We start from the raw sequence: 24262 nt of genomic DNA on the forward strand, positions 1-24262 counted from the left end.
AAACGAGGAAGATATTAATTATTGTTACTCCACTGAATGCCTCGATTAGAATGACCCGATGATTTTCCACCCATCTCTTTAGCAACAATTGGTATTCATGAAATGTTAGATTCCATCTGGCCAATGTTTAACGGTATCCAAGTCGATGGATCGATAGACTTTAGGGCGGGTGGCGATGAGGGTTGGTGGTGAGCGAGGGGATACTAGCTTAGCGTGACCTTGTCTGCTATTTTTGGAAGGTGGCACGTGATTGGAAGGTGGTTCTCTTTTTTTTTAGCCAACGGCTGAAAAAAAAATTCCACCGTTCGAATTAGATCCAAGAATCGCGCTCGTCAAAGCGAAATGTATGATATTACATTGCGAGAGAAACTCATTGCAAAGAAAGAAAATTACTTTCCTCTTTTGCTTTACAATATTTTACAGTCGAGTCGTTCATTATCGTCGAGCCCGTCCGCGACTTTCTGAAGAAAACCACCTGTGGAGAATCGGAAATCGTGCCAAACATAACGCATTGATTGTAAAGTGTGAAGTAGAGAACAAATTGGATATAAATACATGAAAGAATTCACCTTTCAAAAAGACTAATAAAGAGGAGGAAATAAGTTTCGGATAAATAGCCTTATAACTTCATTTAAATAGTTCCTAGCTTTAAAGCTATTTACAAAGAAAATAATTTACTTCAAATTCAAAGTACAAGCATAATAGATGCATATTAACTACATTTTCTATGTGTCGAAAAGAATCGCGTAAAAAATATCTCGTGTTTTTATCTTCTTTTTAAATTTGACTTTGTGATCTCATAGATGAATTTATGAAAACGTTGTTACGTTATGGTTATTAATCACGAGAGAGATTGGAGATGTGTAAAAAACTTCTTGGTGTATTTATAGAAAATTACATTCTAATGATATTTTATCGCTTTTTTATTCAATCAGACTTCAGCGACTTTGATGTATTCCCGATATTTAATGTTAATTTTTCGGTAACGACGCACTTTGTTCGCCATTCTTTCGCAAAATGCAAATCGGCACTGCTGTAACCGCACGCGCGAACTGCCGAGATTGCGTCAGAGAGCGCGATCTCGGACCAAATGTCAATTTGCGCAGTGACATGATTAATCCAAGAACGAGCGAAATAATACTGATTTTGCTTGTTCGGCTTACCAATGGCACGGTAAAGGAAATATTGACAAATGGATTTCTATTCCCATTGAATCTATTTGTTTGATACATTGGAGTATAACAGTCAGAATTTCCTGAAATTGTTGATCCTGAATTTTAACAACGGATCTTTTGACAAATTTGCATTTTGGCAAAACATTTTTTTGGAAAGAGAACCTGTCACATTTGTTATTGTAATTTTTTAATAAATAAATAATGTATGTATAATTCGATAATTTAAATTTAAATTTAATTCCTTCTGAAAATATATCTTGAATATCTTTTGAAAATCTTTTGAAAATATATCTTGAGAGAATATCTTTTTTTAAAATATATAGAATAATAGAAATTTCTTTTTTTAAAATATATAGAATAATAGAAATTTCATATATTATTCATATAATTGTATTTAAAAAAATTAATATATAAATAATGTATCATTAAAGAATTAAGATTACAAATTCAAGTGAAATAGTTTAAAGATCTGCCAATCTGAAGAAATTCTTTTTTTTTGCTCATACACATATATAAAATTTATCGACATGCGCATAAATTCACACACGCGCATTATAAAATTTTATTTATACAGTCGGATTTGAAGCTTCTCAATGACTATAATATGATATAGCTACGTCTACTATTTTCTTCTTCCTCGTACTATGACCGTATGACTCGATAAGCGTAATCTGTGCAGTGTCATTAACGCCGGCGACGTGGTCGCTGATTATTGTACGATTTCGGTGAATTAAAGCGGAGAAAACAAAGGGCTCGCGATAAGAGAGCTTCCGGGAGCAGCCAGCCGCAACGCCCACGGATTTCCGATAGTGCGCAATGCATTTTTAATCTGATTCAGATTATCATATATTTTTCATATTGAAACTTGCTTCCTATACAAGTTGCAAATTTCCAAGAGACGATTAGCGAAAATTAACAGCTGTTCTCGGCTGTGTAAAATTTTTAAGTAATATTATATTAATATTATATTAATATTATATTAATATTATATTAATATTATATTAAATCATTTTTTTTAGCTTTAAATGAAACTTTTGAGCAAACAAAATGATGCAAAAATATGCACTGTATAATTTATTTTATTTAACTATATACAGATGCACTGTATAATTTATTTTATTTAACTATATACAGATTAAGTGAAGAATAATAAAAATTTATTTGCACGGAAATAACTGTAACATTATATAAGTAACGTTGTTTTTAGTGAAAAAAAATTTCGCAAAATTGAAAACTCTGTTGAAAATCTTTTCCCTTCAATTAGTAGATTTAATCTTATCGATCGATGCGTAGGCGTAAAATTAGCAACCCAGTTTATGTTAACGTTAAACGCTACATCGCAATGCGTTAGAAATTTAACGGTTCCCTAGATGGTAGCGGTAAAATGTTAGTCAAGTATTACGTTGGTAGACATATTACATCTCTCACGTAGGTAGATGTACCCGAGAAGACAAGATGTAACTGATTGGGATATAAATATCGGTCGCGAAGAAAATATCAATTTTTCTATCGTGTAATATAAGGCGAGCCCCTGGGCTTGCTCGTCGGTGATTAATCGGGCCCATCTATTTATGACGAGGAAACAGTTGAATAGAATGACGTACGAACCCGAACCGCCCACGTTATCGAGGCGCACGTTTGCGCCACGCGTTTACATTGCTCCTCGTCTGATCCTCGCGTCATTTACACAGGACGTTTGCACGGGACACGTGTCACGAATATTTATAATTGTTTATTTTGCTGACGTATATAATATTCCTAACGGGAGATGAAAGACCTATTTCGGAAACGCGTCAAAAATAGAAAATTAGAGATTTAAAAATGAGCTTTACAATCTACAATAAGATCCCTTATACAAGTATACGCACAGAGAAAAATGTATACTGTATTCAAGTAAATACTATTTATTTTAACTATATAATAAGTTTGTATCCGCAAATATATCACAAGTTCATCACAAGCATTAAATTTAATTGAATATATTCTGAATTTTAGTGAGTGCAGTATCTTAGTCAAGAATATTAAATTAAAACAAAAATTTGGTTTGATCTCTACTATTTTTCATTGATAATTTTACAATATTTTTGAAGAGAAAATAAATTCTTCTTTCGAGTACATGATAATGAGATTTTCTAACACTTATGATGCATATTTTAAGACTATTATCAAGAATATATTCTTTGTTGAAGAAAACTATTACTTAAAAAAAGAAAAATAAACTGAGTAATCGCTTTTCTTGACAGTAGAATGATATTTTTCTCGGTGTGCGCGTTTGCTTATATTAATATTACATTCGTGAAATAAATTCACCAAATAATGATGAAGCAATTTATGACACAATAAATTAATATTGAGATTTATAATATATTAGACATCTGGAGGGAGAAAGAGAATTACGAATATTTTATCTATATTCTTTATCTTTTATTAATAAAGGTCATTTTTTAAGAGAGGTTTGTAATTAATAATAAACTTGAATTATGCTACATCACGTTTTAGAATTTTTAATTACATTTCTAATCATTAATAAATTTGAATTATATAATTATAACATCAATTGAAAATATCAAATAAATTAATCTTCTCTTAAATCTCCTGATTGATAAATCTTCACAAAGTTTAAGATCGCATAAAATTTGTGCAAAAGTAACATTCAAGGCGCCAAAGCCACAAGGGACGATCCTGACGCGAGGGAACGCGTGGACATAACAATGCTGAGATTCTATAAATAATCGGGCCTACGGCGGCGGCCGCGCGGTGGCGCGGACGGCGCGCAGAGAGACGGAGCGCAAGTGGGATGAAGGGTGGGGGAAGCGCGTGGAGTGGAGAGAGCGAGAGGGAGAGAGAGAGAGATGGAAGAGGCGTGAAGTGGGGAGCGCGCGAAGCGACCGCGGTGTAGTTCGCCCTTGTCCGTCGTGCGACGCGTGTCTCCGCCGCGTAGCTGCTGAATGTCGTTCGTTTCGTGTAACAGCAGCCACCAGCGCGTCGCCTCCCGGGTATAATAACGACGTAGCCGTTGTTCGCCGTCGCGGCGACCGCGGTGCGCCGCGTACATCGCGTCTCGACGCCTTGTTATAGTCGATGACAGTTGTCGGTGTGGTCGTTCGTGTGTGAGACGACGGAGCGTGTGCGAAAAGTCAAGTAATTCCGAGGAAGGGAGAGAGAGAGAGAGAGGAGGGAGAACGTTGAACGCGACCGGTAGTGTAATTCGAGTGTCGTCGTCCGTCGCCTTTCTTCTCCATCTTTCTCGCAACTGGAAATTACGGAGTAGCGGAGGACGGAGGACACGACGTACGTCGCACAAGAGGTAAATAAACAAACTATTTACTCGCTTTTCCTCTTTTTCTTTTTCCGCGCTCGTTCGAGAACGCGCGGCGACCGTCTCGGGCGCGCGGCCGCCATATTTCCGCGATTTCGCAGCGATGTCGCAATAAGCGAAGCGACGAGTTCGCTCGGTTGCTGCCTGTTATTGCGCTTCTCGTACAAAGATTTATATGGATGCAAAATTCAAATCACGTTCTTCCATGCGCTCCTCGTTTTCTCGACACGCGTGCTATGCAATCTGCGTTTTCTTCGCGTCGCTCTTCGACAACATCGAGAAAGAGAAAGAAAAAGAGAGAGGGAGAGGGAGAGAGAGACTATCTTTGCTGGATAAATACATCGAGAATACGTATCGCGCTGCTGAAGCAAAAAAAAACGAAAACAACGCCTCGAAGACCCTCCCATTCGCTCTTCTTCTTTCTCTCATTGATAGCGCGGCACGCTTTATCAACGGTTTATGGCATTGAGATATATTAGAGAAAAATATATATCTCCATCGCGGCGTAAACAGACTGTATGGCGTTTAATATGTCGCGATACCAAGGCTTCTTTTTCGCAAAACAAATGCCGATGTTTTCTCAATGCCGATTGTTTACTATCGTCCTCAATTGATTCCCGACTTTTATTTGTCTAATTTAAATCACGTTTCGTGTCCACGTGATGTGAAAATTAGTCGCAGTCTTTAAATGCGTGTATCGAATCGAACGTGTCGAAAAGTTAATTAAATATATATATATATATATATATATATATATATATATATATGTTTAAAAATTTATTTACGAGGAAAAATTATTTAAGAGAAAGAGAACGAAATGGCTCTCTCTCTCTCTCTCTCTCTCTCTCTCTCTCTCTCTCTCTCTCTTTCTCATTTAGACAGCAGGAAAATGCTCCGCATGCAGGAAACACCTGTTGTGTGTGACGCCCACGTTCGGAGTCGATCGCTTGCGCGTCGTGTCGTGTCGGTGGTTTATTAAACACGCCTCTTTAATCCTTCGCGATCCGAATTAATTTCAACAAATGTGTGCTACAACATTGTATTTCATTGTTAGTACAAAATTACGTTTTGTTATTAACATATGTTGTTAATATTATTAGCGTCATTCAAAGTAATGCATTTTTCTAATTTAATAAAATTAATGAAAAATTATAGTTATAATTAAATTTATCAATCATTTGTCATTCCGCATGTAAAAGGACTACATAAACAATTGTTAGAAATTTCGGTAAACATATTTTGATATAAATTTTTAGAATAATTACAGAAGAATAATTACGGAACAATTATAAAGAAAATTACAAATGTTTAAATTATATTTTCCGATTATTTCTTTGGATAAATGTCTGATGTTAAAAACTGTAAAAATATATAAATTATTTTAAGTTTTCTAAATTTCATAAATAATATGTTTTAATATTAATACAAAATAAAAATGATTTTTTTCTGTGATAAAAATAATTATAATCAATAATCAATAATTATAAAAATAATTATAATCAATAATCAATAATCAATAATTATAAAAATAATCATAATTTTGGAATTTGTTTTAATATTAAAATCTTATAAGATGTACGTATTAATAGCTTTGAAACATGCTCAGGCGTATTCAATTGCTGCACGTTATTGAAAGTATATAATTTGATTTTTCCAAATAACGCAAAATTTTATCAATTCATCATTCATCCATAATAGATGACAATTTTATTTTTCCAAAATTATAATTAATCTTTATTGTAATTCTACACAATTTCTGACAAGTCCTACATAATCATACAATTTTGGATTAAATTATTTTTTAACATTATTGTCGCGAGAAAGGATTTAACCAATATAAACATAAACATTTCACATAGATTTAGAGAGAAATTTTTGTCCATCTCCTGAAAACATCAGTCGGGAAATAGCGATACCGACATAACGATGTCGGTGATGATCTCGACGTTGCTCGCTACTAATATAATGGATATAAGAGATCGCACTTTCATTCGCGTTGAATAAAGAGCAGCTATACCTATGACGCGGCGATCGAACGGTTCGATCCATCGATCCCGGGCGTCGTTCAGCGGTCAACGAACGAAAATGGCACGACGCAAACGCGTCGAGAAAGATTTACGCACGAGTTGCATCGCGCAATACAATGATGACGACGTCGAGGCACGTTTGTCGAATCGAACGCACACGCGTAAAGAATGAAACAACATATTTCATCAAGAGTACCTTCGCACTTCACGAACGAGAATCGCGTGACATTTGCGCCGGTTATAAGCGATTAATATCTCGTAACCTTATCCCAAGACGAAAACGTGTAAATAATATTTTGCATAATGGAGAAACGTCGTAATAATGTTACGATGTGTCTATTACGATTAATCGATTCCGCAGTGTCACCGTATCCGACACAAAATTAATCAACCACGTTTGTACAAAAGAAGTGATAATCATATTTTTAAATATCTTTTTATATTTTTCTATAATTTTTTTTTTATATTTTTTTGTATTAATATGATTAATTGCAGACTAGGGAATAATATTATTATACTAAAAATTATATTTTATATGTAATGATCTTTTGTTTAAATTTTAGATAATTTTCAATATTTTATAATTAATAATTATATTCCATTATTTTTATTTTTGATGGAATATTTTATATAAAACGGAAAATAATGGAATTTTGGTCCGATTGGATGATTTATGCAACAAAATTATTAATTTTACATAATCAATAATATTACATTCCTGCATGGATTATTATCGAACTAATTAGCAACTTATTGAGGTGTACAGTTTAATCGGATCAAGCGAGTTCATAAATGCAGTATTCTTCAGTTTTTATAATCGGATTCTTTCGCAAATTCGATGCACGTGTCTATAATCGATAAATATACTCGAACTTGAACAATACTTGCGCGAAGTAAAATCCATTTTATACAAATTCAATTCTAAATATCCTAAAAAACATTTGCGAGATTTACACATGTCGAAATATAAAGTCGAAAATATATTTGAGTCATAAAGTAAAATACGTGAGAAGCCAATATCTACAAGCTGTATAAGTTTGCAAAGTTTTTAAAGAATTGCCAAATTTTTTAAATATAATCATGTAAGATTCAATAAATAATTCATAAAATCGTATGCAGAGACACAATTTGTACAAAAAAATTGTTCATGTTTCTTGATTATTACGAAGATACTATTATTAAAATATATTTCGATATTTTTATTGAGAAATAATTATTTGTTTCTAATCTTGGACAAAGGTCATCATTACATGTATATATAATTCCAGTAGAAAAGTTCCATAATAATAGATTCACCTATAATTCGTTTATAGAATGATATCATCGTCCGACGTCAACTTATACATACATTATACTACATAATTAAAATTCGGTTACTTAAAATTCTTTTTCAATATTTTTATAAGAGAAAAATTCCATATTTTTATAAGAGATTCTTATTAAAAATTCCATTTTTTTCTAACAAAGAATATATCTCGTTACTTGCGTTTCTATCCTTTGAATTGTATAAAACAAGATAAAATTTAATGTAAGGGGAAGGAAGGGAGAGATTAAAATTCCACCTAAGTCACGTTGATTTCGCGAGTGCTCCCTCGATTCATACCTTTCTTCGTGGCGCATATCGTCATCGATTCATCGTGGTATGTGGAAGCTAAAGAACCTCACTTCCAAAGCTATCGTCGTTTCCCACGTAACCGTGTAACTCGTATACATCACACGTACACGCACACATATATAAGAGAAAGAGAGAGAAAGACGATATAAAACTTTCCCCTCGTGAAATGCACGATATTATCGTGGGTCACTTCTTTCGCGAAGCGATGAATCGCAAGTTCGTTCTCCTCGAATCTCGACCCACATAGTGAATTCTCGCAACTGTCGTTGTAATCATGAACGATTGCCGGCGAAACTTGGTAATTAAATCGATGCACGAATAATATTATTTTAAGTTAATTTCAAGCACCATACTTTGCAAGATCAGTATTAATAATTAATCGCTTTTCGCTCGATATTTTTGTTGGGCTTTGCTCGAGAAAGTCCTTTGAATAAGAAATGAGAAAAAATGTGATTCAAAAGACTTATTACATAAAGTATAGATCCTTTTTAATGGAAAATACTGTCACAAATTTTTCGTATTTTATACAGACCAGAATTTTATTCTATTAATTTCAAATACATAATTTTAATTATTCGTTATATCATTTATTTATTATGTCGCATTATAGAACGATAAACATGCTCAGTAAATGTGTAAAATTATAAATAAATTTTTTTGAAAGATTTTGATTTAATCTAATATGTACAAAAAGATTTAGGTCAAATTATTTTTCGTCAGTGGGAAGATTAATTTCTTAGATTGCAATTACACAGAATGACTTTATTTTTTATTTCCATTTTCGTCCATCATTATAAATGAAACTGCGTAAGCGAAAAAATCTGAAATGGATTTTTGTTTGATTATCCTCTCTCTTTATAGAGAATAGAAAGGTCAACGAACGTTACATTACATACGCGACCGAAATTTTCCACGATTGCGATACGGAATTAAAATTTAAATGCCATCGGTGAGTCGAAACTTTCCCCGATTCGCCGGATTCGTCGGGTGTAAATTTATGCGGTGCCGCGTCTGTATCTACACACTTTAAGGTCTCTTTAAAAATTCAGTACCACACCACGCATGATGAGATGTCCGAGAGTTTGCCTTTACATTTGTCGCTTTTGTTTACGTGTATATTTGAAAACTCGTTTCGCGCTGCGGGCACGTGTGAACCGAGTATATACGTTCGTGTGCGTGTGCGTGCGTACGCAAGACTGCGCGATCGAGGAGTATATTATTAGACACGAAAGTATCGATGAAGCGTGCAAAACGGCGGCAAATTTCGCACAAAACCGCGAAAATAGCGATGCGTGCGAGGGCGAGAGAATCTGTTGTTCGTCGGAGGTCCTCCTCTCTTTTTTTTCGGCCTCGTTGATTTTTCCCTTGCCTTTGTCCCACGCCTCATCGCGCATTTGACATACGAGCCCATTGACCGAAGCTTAATTCGGTAGAAAACGATTATAAAATTAGGGGTGTGCGAAAAGACGAATTTATAAATCCCTGTTATAATTTTATGAGAAAAATTATATGTGTCAATAATGCTCTAATTTATACATTTCGACCAATTGAATATATAAAATGCAATTTTTGTCCTATATTTTTTTATATATCTATTTTTCATATAATTGTTGTCGCGAATAAATCAATATTGCTATTTTTTAATATATTGTAAATTATTTTTGCATATACAGGGTATTTCTTAATAAGTACGAAAAATTTTGAGGTGATTCTTTGTCGAAAATTAAGGGGAGCTTTTCATATAAATATATTCTTCTTGTGGAGTTACACTCCTCCAAAAATGGGGATAAAAATTAGGTTTTTTTTTCTCAAATTTTTGGAACAAGTTAAAGAAATGAAATTAGGTGCACAGAGAAAAATGTATACTGTATTCAAGTAAATATTATTTATTTTAAGTATATCATAAGTTTGTATATCCGCAAATACATCATAAGTTTATCACAAGTAATTAAATTTAATTGAATATATTCTGAATTTTAGTAAGTGCAGTATTTTAGTCAAGAATATTAAATTAAAACAAAAATTTGGTTTGCTTACTACAAGAGTTGACGTAAAGTAAGTTTGATTTTTCTTTGATACAACTTTACAATATTCTTGAAGAGAAAATAAATTCTTCTTTTGAGTACATGATAATGAGATTTTTTAACACTTGTGATGAGTATATTTTAAGATTATTATCAAGAATATATTCTTTGTTGAAGAAAATTATTACTTGAAAAAAGAAAAATAAACTGAGTAATCGCTTTTCGTGGCAGTAGAATGATATTTTTCTCTGTGTGGATATTTTCTACTAGAAAAAAGGTTATTTATTAATATTTTTTTCAGCCTCCTGTATTGTTATAAGGGGATGAAACTAGCAACCCCTATTCAATTTTTTTATAAAAACTTTTTAATGTTTATATAAAAAATCCCCCTTAATTTTCGATAAAGAATCATCTCCTAAAATTTTTCGCATTTATTAAGAAACTCCTTGTACAACATATTTTATTATTATGCTATAGTAAAATAATATAAGATATATTATTGAAAAAATAATATTTAAATAATTCGCTTTTCTTCATTTCTCTTTTAATAGTAGAGACAGTTTTGCATTGCTACGATATGATCCATCGAGATGAACGTGACTTATATCGGTGGATTGACTTACGCATTAAATCTCGGCGCGAATTTCCGTGTGCGCTTTTATCGCACGCTATATAACAGCATGTGAAAAGTCGCGGAGGCGTGGCGACGTCGAATTTAGATTCTTGGCGCCTACTCAACGAGAGAAATAGACTCCCGCTGGGTAGGTTGGGAGATAGATAGCCGCTTTTTTGAGAGAAAGAGAGCAAGGGAAAGGAAGAGATAAATGGACAGGTTTCGGCGTGCAAACGTGAAACGAAAAAAATGGAGCGGCAAGAAAATATATATTTGGCTCCCCTATCCTTGCTACCCTTTCCTTCCGTGTTGAATAAGGTGTATTTACTACTGATACGCTGATTGCGGAGACTTGACTTTTGATCGATGGCAAAGTAGCGCGTTGGCTGGATTTGACTTTCGGCTCACGTTCTACAAACTAGATCGTTAACCTTAAGATTGATTAGCTCAACGGTTGTTGCGTCATTTACGAAGAAAACTCGTTGACTAATTTCATCATACTCGGATATTAGATTAGATAGACAATTTCTGCAATAATACAAATTATAAAATTCTATATCAAATGATGGCATTCCTTGAAAATTACTTAAACGATTTATAAAATTTATTCGTATACGATGAAAGAGATTGGCGACTATTGGTTGAATGAAAGTTAATTTATCATCTCTTTTATCTCCAGTTGCATCTTAACATCTTGCGCATTACGATTCCGTAGAAATTTTCTATTCGTTTATTTCACGTATTTCGATATGTTTGAAGCAACATTCTAATTATTAATTTCAATGAGATGTTGACACATCTAACCGCGTTCTACGGTGACTGTATAGCGTGTCAATTTCCGGTTCTAGAGAAAAATATCGATTCAATCGCTAAAGCTGCGGCTGTATATCGCGATATGTTGGATAAATTAGTGAATTAATAATACCTTGTCTCTTCTACGCGCAGTGGATTGGAACACATGTTTATGTATGTGTACTATGGAATGACTAGCCGCAACTTTCCTCTATCGGTATACATATATACATACTTTCTTCGGTCACCTCGAGGAACACGTCACACGATTCCGCATATGCAAAACGTCTATAGCCTTTTCGCATCACATGCCGCGTTTCTCATGGAGTTTCCGTTATCGCGTCCAAGATCCAAGTATCGATAGGTTTTTCAAATCGTTTGATGCACGAGCGATCGATCCTCTATCTCTCTATCGCGTAAAACGATATGTAAAACGTATAAATTTGTTCCTTTAGCCAACTAAGAGGAAATAGTTTTGTTATTTTGTTTGCCACAGAATTGGATCATGCAGATCGCGTTCTCATATTATTTATGAATAAATGCAGTCTTCTGCATGAGAAAAGTTCCATGATAACGTTCCACGATGTTGATTTAATTTTAAAATATATGATTTTAATGAATCATACAAAATTACAAATAAATGAAATCTATTTTAATTACACTTATAATCAAGTTGATATTTCTTGATATTTTCAATTCGTATCAAATTTGCATTAAAATTTACGGGAAAAAATACGGAAAATGCATTTAATATTTGAGCTTCCAGAATGAATTATCTTCTTGTGTTTCAATCTTTCAATACACAATTCTATATTAATATTGATTCATCAAGTATATTCAGCCTCGGGGCTTTAACGGTTCCGACTAAATCTGCGAGGAGTACAATCTAATCTAACTCGATCTATATTTATCGTTTTGCGTCGTTTAAATGTGCCAAATCGGTCGACACGTGTATCGAATTTTATTCAAACGTCTGTTTGCTTTAAATCCTGTGGCAAATTCACACCTTGTATATAACTCATTTAGTTTCACATTTTTTTTTAATAAACATCTCTCTTGAACATCCATTTAAAATTCTGGAAGAGCAAAGATTGCTTGAATTTAAATTTTATTTGAATTAATAATAATGATACGATGAGCGATTAAATAAACTTATGGATTCAATTGGCATTATTATACGTCGTATTATGTCATTGTACACGAGTTCCTTCATTCTATTAATTTCCATCATTTTTCAGAGTCGGTTTTGTTCAATATTATTGTCTGATATTTTCAATATTATTGTTTCAATATCTTTTCCACTTTTGCTATGTTATATTGGGTTTTTCTACGATAATCGTTATTTCTCATTTTCTTTGGAATTTTTTTATGTGTTTAAAACGCAATGTGGCGATCATGAGTACCTTCTTCCGTCCGCAATATGAGAAGAAGGTCGCCAACGCGCCTTAATCTTCGACGTGCCATTATAATCGCCTTTGGCGCTCTCGGGGAGTTCTCGCGTATAGAGGCGGCCAAGTTGAAGGCAAGTTCAACATCCCGCTAATGGTACAGGTTCCCCACCGCGACGGGAAGAGCATTGACGAAGTGGTTGCCGCGGAGAAAAAGAGATAAAGGTCGATCGAACTATGTATCGATAATCTGGGGTGCCGATCAAGAGATCCATGTCACATTTAATTTCCAGAGCTTTGAAATCTTTACCTCTTTTTTTGATTGAATATCATAATCAATGAATAATCATAGACGCGTTCCATCAAAGTGATTTAAATCCTTTTTATCTATTAACAAAGTATGTATTGATGAATAATATTGTAATTCGTGTGATATACCAGCTGTTATTTTTCTTTCATCAAATACATGTAATTTGTATTTTATCAATATTTTTTAGCAAATTTAACTTTTCGATTGTGTATATGCGTGTGTGTGATTCTATTTCTTAAATAATTAAAAGTTATATTAAATATATATTTAAATAAATATATAAAATCATAATACATAATTAAATTATGTAATTTAATATTATATTAATTAATTTAATATATTAATAAATTAATTTATTATGTATAATTAAAATATATAATTAATTAATTAATTATATATCGGGCAGTTTACAATATTATTATTATTTAAAAAATTTTTTAATATTATTAATATTTAAAAAATTTTTTAAATGACAAGAAAATTAAAATAAGCATACATTAATTATTTGATTATATAATGTAATTTTTTAGTATCATATATTTTATTTATATAATTTATTACTAACGTTTACTAATTACATATAGTAGAAAAATGTCTCCACACGCATACACAAATTTGTGATTATATCTGAGTGAAGTGATCTTGATTAATTTTTATTAATTCTTCGTGTTATTAATTGTTTCCATTTTATTTCACGAGAGGAAAATCGATATTCAAGGAATGCTGATCGACTGTTGGCAAGGAATTTAGTTCGAAATGTGACGAAATGGCAACGCGTGATTTCATGGAAAGAATCGAGCTTTTTTCTCGTCGAATAATGCGAAGATTAATTGGGTCAGTCGTACGATCTTTTCTTAACGATCATTCAATAACGATCACGATGCGTGTATCGTACGCACAATTATAAATAACTGTACGAATGTCGCACTTTCATCTTCTTAATTCACCGTCAGACTAGTTGCTCAACAAAATCCAATATTACTATTCGATTGCGCAACCGAGTTTGCTTATCTCGTCGAAAAAGCGCTTCCGACGTATTGTAATTTTGCGTGTTCGATTTCAACCGCAGATCTCAATCACACCATTGTTAACATTTATTTATGCAAATCTGCAGGTTTCACTTAAACTGATAATCGCGCGATAATCTCGATAACTTCTCTCAAATATTGTCACTTTTTTTGGATCAGTCTTTTCACTTTCATAACAATAAAGCCTATTTTTCTAGTTATTTAATAAATCGCATTATTTATCATTAATGTAATAATTATTTTTATCGCGCGCGTATATTATTCAATTACCTAGCAGTTTGTGCAGCTATGTTAAAATTATCGAGAAAGAATGTAGGTTTTCATTATGATGAATTTACGGTTAATAAAGCAACATCGCCGATTAAGCAGAGAAAGAAACTTGTCCACTGGTCGAAAAGGGTTTATGATAAAAGAGAAGAAAAGGAAACGCCGGATGACGTCATGATAGTCATTCGCGCCACTTAGCGAAGTCAAGGGATCAATTTACCATATGAATGGTCTCTCTCTTTCTCTCTTTCTCTTTCTCTCTCTCTATTTGCCTCTCCCGAACATTCCATCCTTCAGCCTCGAAACTTCTTTCCGCTTTCGTTCACCTATCGCTCGAATTGATGACGAATGAATCTATCACATGATAACAGATCAAATTGTATAACACGTTGAGTAACACGTTAAGTAATAAGAGCTTATGTTGTCTTTTCCATTCATTCTTGATAATCTCAGATGCAATTGTATCAATCAAACTAGTGATTACAATATTTTATTTAAAAAAAAGTATGGGAAAATTTATTGTAAAAATGAAAAAAAAAATACATATATATATATATATATATATATATATATATATATATATATGTTTAACATGTGCACGTAAAAACATAAAATTATATGCACGTAAACGTTTGTATTTATTTATGAATCATATATGTGTGTAGATATTTCTTGTTAAACATTAATGATAAAACTAAAAAACATTAATGATAGTGAATGAGAAGTTTGTATTTGACATTATCATTAATGACGAATGAAAATAGTGTTTTTTGCAATTATTTAGTATAATCTCTTTATAATCGCGTACAATTAATAAAATTAGTCTGCAGAGACTGACACTTATGCTGAGAATGAAGGCTCATTTTTTAGTTTATTCAATGATTATTTTCACGTGAGATAGAATGGAAACGAAAATCAAAATATTTGCAGCTCCGAGAAAAGAAGAAGCAAATTATCACAATTTCAATAAGAAGTAGTAACGTTTATATCGCATTTAAAAAAATGAAGATTTAACTTGATTCTCTTATGGTTTATTTTTATTATAGAGTTATTGATCTTTCTTTCTTTCATTAACATCTATATCGAGAAAGATCAACCTCGTCTTCTCATGTGCACGATCCCCACATTTTCTCAGCATCGTCCAGTGAAAATCATAAGAGCGAATATTTTAAATCTCTCTTTGACGTGTATCGATTATTTAATTTGATGACGCGAGAAATATATAATATGAAATGACTTGTAAATAAATAACTAGCAAGTTATTTATTTGACAAATTTGTGAAAACATATCATTGAAAAAATTTTTCTCAACTTTTACTTCACAACTCCAGAGGTAAAATTTACACTATTATTGCGCAATTTATACATGTCGCAACGTTATGCCAGTCGATACTTGATAAATGAAGACCCGTGACTTATCACGCGACCAATATTTTATTCTCGTCGCCAATCGATTGTACATAGGAGGAGCGTATAAATGGTGACGAGAACGAGATATTCTAACATCTCATGTTTCGATTGCTCCTCGACATTATTTTATCATCAATCATAAACCCTAAGCATATGTGCGAAATCGGCAATTATATATTAATTGCGTCAATGTTAAGGAAAGAGAGAGACAGACAGACAGACAGAGAGAGTGAAAAAGAGCGAGAGAGAGAGAGAGAGAGAGAGAGAGAGAGAGAGAGAGAGAGGAGCAAAGGGAGAGGGGATTACGAAAATCGACGTGAGCAGTGCTATTATTTAACCTTTAAATAACTAGGCAGTGTCAAAAAAATAAATAAGATATATTCGATTCGGCAAAATGCTAACACGTGTTGACCAACGGGAGCATTGTTGGCAAGGACATTTAACACTTGTCAGAGGCATAAAATTAGATTTTCATTCTTTGGCATTTTCACGCGGACATTGCTCACCATTTCGTTCTTGAATCTTAACAGCTCTTGTGCTTTTAATTATAAATTTCTACATTTTATTGCACGTTGCAGCTACAAATATATGTAGAGAAAAATATATAAATTTATGTACATAAAAAGTGTGACTGAAATTTTTTTCCGTTGTAAACAAAAGGAAAAATATTCAAAAGCAATAGTTTTAGAATTAAAAGATTGAAATTGGAAGATTTTTAGCAGAAAAAAAAGATTTGTAGCAGAATCATGTAAAGAAAAATTGTTGACCTTTAGAAAGAGCTTAAAGAGATATAATGCAAAAAAATTATTTGTCTTATTCTTTTTCTTATTATTTGTCTTTTTCTTATAGTCGAAACAGGTCGTAAAATAATAGCAAATATCATTATTAATGGGTTGAACTCTGCTGGTCTTATAATCGTCAAGTAACTTATTTACGATACTTGTTACGATATGTTTTACATCAGATGAATTGATGATTCTCCTTTATTCTCTTTCTAGATCATCTCTTGGACATAGGAAAAAAGTGGTAGAGAGCGACGAACACAGAGAAAATCTCGCCGATAAGACGAGGTGGTGGTTGTAAATTATTTGTCTTTTGGAAAACATGAGTCCGCGTGTCGTGGCGATAAAATAATCGCGGTGTTTACGTTTGCGAGTGTGAGAACTGGTGTTAAGTCGGGGAGAGATCCGGATGGTGCTCCGCAGTGGATACTAAATATCTCGGTGGATATACTACTACTTAAGAGTGTAGCATATGGCCCTGGACTATGGTACTACCATTTACAATATGCACCACACGAATCAACTAGGTACGTATCAAAGAACGTGTGCTTAGCGATGTTAAACAATTTTTTTTCGGGTCTTTAAAAAGATCTTTTCGCAAAAAAATGTTTTTAAACAATTTTTGCTTTTTACATATAAAGCTCTTAAAGAAAGACTAAATCATTTTTGTCATTTTCTTTTACAAATATGTATCTTTATTTTCAATTCTTATTATTTTCGATTCTACAAATTGAAAAATAATTAAATACATTACGTATAATATTGTATTAATAAATTTAATATTATTTTTTGAATAATTAATTGTAATAATTAATTAATTTACATAACTATAAAATAAATTGAATAACTCAACTAAATAATTAAATATTTTAATTATTATTTAATATCGTGTACACATACGATAATATAAATATTAATATTATTTATTGAACATGATTTAAAACATAATTAGTACCTTTATTACTTTATTTTCATTAAAAAAAATATATAAAAATTCTCTCTTTTATAAAATTCTAAAATTAATGTTAGATAAATTGTACATTTATCTGATAAGTTATAAAGTTTTATTCAATATTTATATTTCTTTTTTATTCATAGTTTTTTATTTTAAAATCTAAATAAAATTTTTAATCTTTTACTGTAGCCACATTGAATTATAATATCAGAAACAAGAAGTCTTGTGAATTTTTTTGACATTATACATTAGGTAATTCAATTTTTCTTGCTATTACTACTATTTGTTCTAATAATGTACAAAATACATCGAAAATTCCCTTTTTTATTTATTTTTTTTAGTAAATTTCAATCTACATAATTTTTTAGCAAAATTTAATTTACGTATATTTTATACATGGTTTTTATATTTTCATCGAAAGAGGGTCTTACAATTAATCTCAACATTTACAGTTATTTATTAATAATGAATGAACTAAAGGAGTTGTGTTGATATATTTAATAATCTATAATATCGAACACGATTTGTAGCGTACAAAAAAGGTGATTATTCAATCTGGTTGCAGCAAAAGATTAGCGGTTTGATTTTGCCTTTACGCCTAAAAGTTTAAAATAAATTAAGCTGTTATAAAAAGAAGTCGATTTAAAGTTCGCTCGACGAAGCGGAAGAGGCATGAGCACACGTATGTAGTAAGTTCATGTTTTAAGAGACGATATAAATGTCATTCTATATATAGCGAGTTTTCGTCTAATCTTAGCAATCGGCCACCAGCCAGAAACAAAAACAAAAAATGCACCTATGACTTTTCCTTTATATCTTAGTCGTTGGAATAAAAGATTTAGTTCCACATAAAGTACTTCATCATTGTACCGATTAAATCTTAATCTGTAAATAAACGCGCTCTAATTTTAAAATTTTCTGTTTTCACACACACACATAAGTTATTTATATATTTGTTTTCGACTTAAAAAGATTACATTTGTTTTCGACTTAAAAAGATTACATCCAAATCTGAAAAGATACATTGTTTTTATTCCTATTAAAAATATAAAAAGATAAATTATTTTTATTTCTGTTAAAAATATAAAAACTAGATGTTTTTGTCTATAAAATTATTTTTAAATTATTCAGAGGAAAAAAAGCATGCGGGGTCGATATGAATATTATAAAACTTTATTAATCATTGACAATTGTTATATAAAGCTGAAACGCGAAATTCAATATCTATAAATATATTATTCCCATTTTTGCACGTATTTAGATTTCTGATTATTTTTTATAACATACACACACACACACACATACATATATCTTTCACATCAATTATATATATAATTGATATAAAAGATACTAAGGTCACTGGATCAATGAAACTAGGGCTTTCTTTGATCTATAATACTATAGAAGAATTTCTGACACCATAATCTACCGGCTATAACCCATTATAGTATCGAACGACCTACCTTTTTTCTGACTCGGCTAAAGCGGCGAACATAATTTTCCTCGCGTGACAGGACTATCCCGAATCGTTTAATTATGCAGCCAACGTCGCGCATGCAATTGCAAAAAGATTATAATAGTTGTTGCAATGCGATGTTCCGAGAACAGTCGCTATATCTGGGTGACGGGAAGCAAATGACCGTTATAATTGCGAATTTATAAAGCTCTTGTGGATTTTACAATAATTATATATGTGTGTGTGTGTGTGTTATTTATAAAGTATTACATTATGCATTTTAATCCTCGACAAAACTTTTGGCACGTAAACAAATTTAAAAATTGTAACGAAAAGTTCTTTCTATATATTTTTTACAAAGAGATGAGTAAAAGTGAAGTAATATTGTGCATTAAACGAAAATGAAACTATCTTGACAAGAGAATCACTCTTTTTGTCATTCTAGCTGATTTATTCATCAGCTGATTTACGAGATACATCAGTGTAATTTATACATCTGAATATTATTTCTCTCTCTCTCTCTCTCTTGTGTCAATTTTGTATTTATATAGCTGCATACACACATGAGAATCGAATTGCGCTGAAGTTTACCTAGCATACACTGACTTTTTTTTATTCTCCAATAATAGACTTGCTGTCAGGTTATTGTTATGGATATCCGTATATGTTTTAAAACATTTATTTTCTCGTGTTACATGGGTTTGAAGTATCATTCCGTCGTCTAAGAATTTGATTTGATTTTATTTGTGCTTTATTATTTATTCACAATGCGCATTAAATTTATCAAAAATTATTTCTCTTTTTTAAATTTAATCTCACTTTTTTCTAATGAAAATATCGAATTTTTTTTATCGGAACGCGCGACTTTTCAATTTAAATCTTAAATGTTTTCGAACTGTTTGTATTAACTATTATATTCGAACTAACACATAATAAGTAAGATTGCTATAAATTTAAAATTAACGGGGAAAATATGCGCAAACTTCATTAATTTACTTTACTATTTATTAAATACATGACTTTTTATGCTACGAGAAATGAAATAAAGTATCGGTATAATTTTGGCGGATCTGTTAAATTATTTATCTATTTGCACCAAGGCCGAGCTCTATCTTCGCCAGTCTTTTGCAAATGGCTACGTTTTGCCATTCTTTCATTTGCCGACTTTGCCGACACGGTTAATATACGTGTACGCGATCGTGAAGATAATCGGGTCGAGAATGGCGAGAAATCGTGCGTGAAAATTAGATGGCAAACGAGCGGATGGTTCCTTGCATGAAGCGCGCATCGAAGTCGATGACGGGATCGCTGCCAGAGAATCGTGGTTTCACTCGCCAGAATTATCAGTAAGTTGGATCATCGTAGTACAGAATGCATAGAACTCACGAAGCTTCAATCCCTCTCAATAATAAATAGTGATAATAGAAATGTTATTTGAATTATTTATTATTTAGTATCTTTTAATTGTACTTTGAATGTTATTGACAACAGTTGCTTTTTTTCCAAATTTTACAACTCTAAGATAGAAATTTGAAATAATTTACATGCAAATTTGTTGTAGAATTTTACAGTTTCAAGATAGTCCTTTTTTATATTATAAAATTAAATTAATTTTTTAAAATTAAGTCAACAATAAAAATAAAAAATATAATAATAAAAATTGAGATAAGGATGATCTACTTGTGTGTCGGGAATTGTATTTTTATTATGGACAAGAATTTTTTTTTTTTTTTAAGAAGTGAATACTGTTTCTTGTCACGCGATATATTGAATTTCTTTTGCTATCGACAAATCGATTAAAATAGCATCTCAATACCTTTCTGCTTCTTATAATTAATGACAAGCTTATCGACATTTTTTTTTTTTCCTTCAAGAAAAAGATAGACTCTGACTTTCTGCGAACTGTGGGATGAGAATGATCGAACACCATGTCTGGATGGGTATGAAATTTATTGTAATCAGTAGTTAGGCGGCGTTTAAGTGCGTACATCCGGAGAGGACATTTTGTAGGAGGTTGCTCGTGCGGCGCAATTACCTTAATTAATGTGGGCCCTAATTGTCTTTACCAGTAGTCGACGCATTGCGCATGACCGGCGAGATATGAGAAGAGACGCGAGTTGCATTAAATAAAATCTACCGGCGCGAGAGATACAAATAACATGATATTGCAACGCGGCGAAGAGATGCACTTTAATGCAAGTCGATGCGACTTTTTGAATCTTTCGTATCCACTAAATCGAAAATGCACAGTCGCTCGGGGTAATCCCTACTCCAATCGTTTTAAATACGTTTAAATAAAAAGTGTAAATCAATTATATTTCATTTAATTATATTTTAATTATATTTTTTTAGATTAAAATTCGAATATTTTGAGATCTCTTTTAGTCGACCTACATATGTAACTCAATTTAAAAATACAAAACGTGCGCAGGTATATTTTCACCATAAATAAAATCACATTAAAATATATTAATATAAGAGATCGCATTATATATACAGAGCTCGAAAGCGAGCTGGCGGAATTAATCTCTTGGAAGCATCAGCGAAATTCACCGCGACCACTAATGGTTTAGCGAAAGCGAAACCTTACGCAGCATTGCGAGAAGTCTCGCTGGCAAAATTGCGGCTCGTCCGTCGATTCCGGCATAGCGTGCCAATTTTCACGGGGACGTGAGATCGAGGCACGCGAGTCGCGTGACTCGCAGGCGTGCAAACTCCAAGTCGCGCAATTTGTCCCGCACGCGCGAATTGTACGCCATGTATACACTTTGCGCAATCGATCGCGTTCTTATTCCAAGATTCTAGTCACCATTCTCTCGTCGTACACTTGTTTTACAGAATTTTTTTGGATAAAGGATAAGCTTGAAAGAAGTGTATTTTAAGCGGAATTCATATAATTGTTGATACCTTCTACTGTATATTATTTTTTCCTGGAATAAAAATGTTATTACTCAAATTCAATTTAATGAAATCGTCACGTGAGATGTGTCAAGAAGAGTTATTTTTTCTCCCTGCATCGAGAAAAATCTGTAATCGCAATAACATTAAATATAAACGATCAAAGGCAAATGAGAGTCAGCGCAGGTTTTTTATGCGCATGTATTATATAATCACACGATGTATATGATTTGTTCTTAAACGTTTATTTAAACGTTTAAGAACAAATCATATACATCGTGTTCTTTTATTTGTTGTGATTATATAATACATGCGCATAAAAAACCTGCGCTAGCTCTCATTTGCCTTTGATTGTTTATATTTAATTTAAATTTTTAGAGCCATTCAATTTAATTATTATATTTACACAATAACATTGTTACAGATTAAATCTTTGGGGAATTGGAGATAGATGAAGAAATAAAAATTTGAATCGAATAAAAATCCTTCGGCAAATCCTTGAACAAGTAAAGCAAGAGCAATTTTATATTCGCAGATATGGGATATTAAAAAAATTTCATTTGGACGAATCGTTTCGATCAAAATTTTTTGTCAACAAAATGCGTATATTTTTCTTCCACGATACCTGACGTTGAAACGAGAATCGCGAGTATCGAGCGTTTCGCGAGGCAAGCGACACGCGCGAGGCGCTAAATGTCGCGTCTATTCTTCCCTCACGTGAGGTGGCAGATGTTTAAAACGCGGCCGCTGGTGGCACGCATTGACTCGACGACCAGGCGCTAGGTTTTTAAAAAATGTATGTCGCGCGCTTCGCTATCGCCGCGCGTTATATTCGCAGCGAGTGTTTGCGGAGATGGCGCCGCATCGTGGACAAAGTTCCGGCACAAAGAGCCGGCCGGCCGTTGCGTTGGTCGCGCAAAATGCACTGGAATGCACCGCGATACGAGAATGCACGCTCTATGGATACGTGCCGCCTTTGAATGCATCCGCGATGCACGCGCTTTGCACAGAGAGCACGTACCGCGCCATTCGATTCGCAGCCATTGACGTGTGATGCTTCCGATGACCATATAATGGCGATTTCGCAAAATAATTCCGCGCGAGGACGAGGAGGATTATCTTACTTTGGCGAGAACGAAGAAGGAAGAACGCGTTTATTATCGCGCACGTGTAATATTTATTATGAAAAGAGCGATAATAATATCTCGAAAGTTTTTTATAACATTATTTTTGCCGCCATTCTGTGTCGAGTTATCGATTTTTGTCATATCTTATTTATTACTATATCGCGTGATATTTTTATTTCTAAATATACACTCGCATGTATCGTTCATTCTGCGGTTATCTGCGTCGATATTTTTTATATAAGCACACATATATACGTACGCGTACATGAGATCTCTCGTTTTTCGTTTTATCTCATTTTTCATTATTTCTCGGTTATAAAATTAACTCTAATATTTGGGTTGTTATGCTGACATTTTACGCGAACGTTACGTCTCGTGACATGCGACAAGCTCCTGTGAATCCTGAATTACGAGGCAGCTTTCTGCAAAAACAATATCACAATTGAGTATAATCGCGCAAAAATAGATTCGCGCAAGGAAGACGCCAATCGCGTAATTTCATGTGGAATGACTGATTACGTGAACTGTCTATAATTATGGTCGAGCGATAAATGACCGATTCAAAAGCACATCGCGTAACGTTCTTATGTAATACTACGTGTTTTGATGGTCAGTCGACAGTTTGATAAATATGGCATCTATTCTAATTATCCTGGCGCACAACTTCTGATAATGATAATTCTATTACTTTGGATAATTGTTTAGCTAGTGCGTTTATAGATGTAAAAAAGTAACGCGAACGTATTTTATTCGTTTCACGTATTTTATAAAAAATTCTTTTCAATTTATCTCTTATAATTTTATCTTATCATCTGTGACACTTTCTTTGAGTTGCTTATAATTACAAGACTGTGAATGACATGCTAATTGGAATCTATTAGACATGTTAATCTCGAGAAAAAAAGATAGAGAGAGAATGAGGCAATTAACATTTCATGAAAATTAATATCTCATCGAGGAATTTTTGCATAAGATTCTTTTGATAACTTGATGCGCTTGATCGCGATTTACATTTTATGTAACTTTGTTCCCACTCTATGCGTCGATGGTGCACTTTCCGAGAATATCTGCGAATC

The 24262-nt window shown here is 32.7% G+C and overlaps 1 protein-coding gene across 1 annotated transcript in view; it reads left to right on the plus strand.

The window, feature by feature from the left end:
* Positions 1 to 4054: 4054 nt before the first annotated feature.
* Positions 4055 to 24262, plus strand: part of LOC105250972 (histone deacetylase 5) — a 53186-nt gene continuing 32978 nt past the window's right edge. Inside the window, exons 1-2 of the mRNA XM_025406401.1 lie at positions 4055 to 4482; positions 16967 to 17277. Coding sequence (XP_025262186.1) covers positions 17223 to 17277 — 55 coding nt within the window. The 5' untranslated portion in view covers positions 4055 to 4482; positions 16967 to 17222. The remainder of the gene's footprint in view (positions 4483 to 16966; positions 17278 to 24262) is intronic.

Source organism: Camponotus floridanus, unplaced genomic scaffold (genome assembly GCF_003227725.1).
Source record: "Camponotus floridanus strain SB8 unplaced genomic scaffold, Cflo_v7.5 scaffold141, whole genome shotgun sequence".
In the NCBI taxonomy this organism is placed as follows: Eukaryota; Metazoa; Arthropoda; class Insecta; order Hymenoptera; family Formicidae; genus Camponotus; species Camponotus floridanus.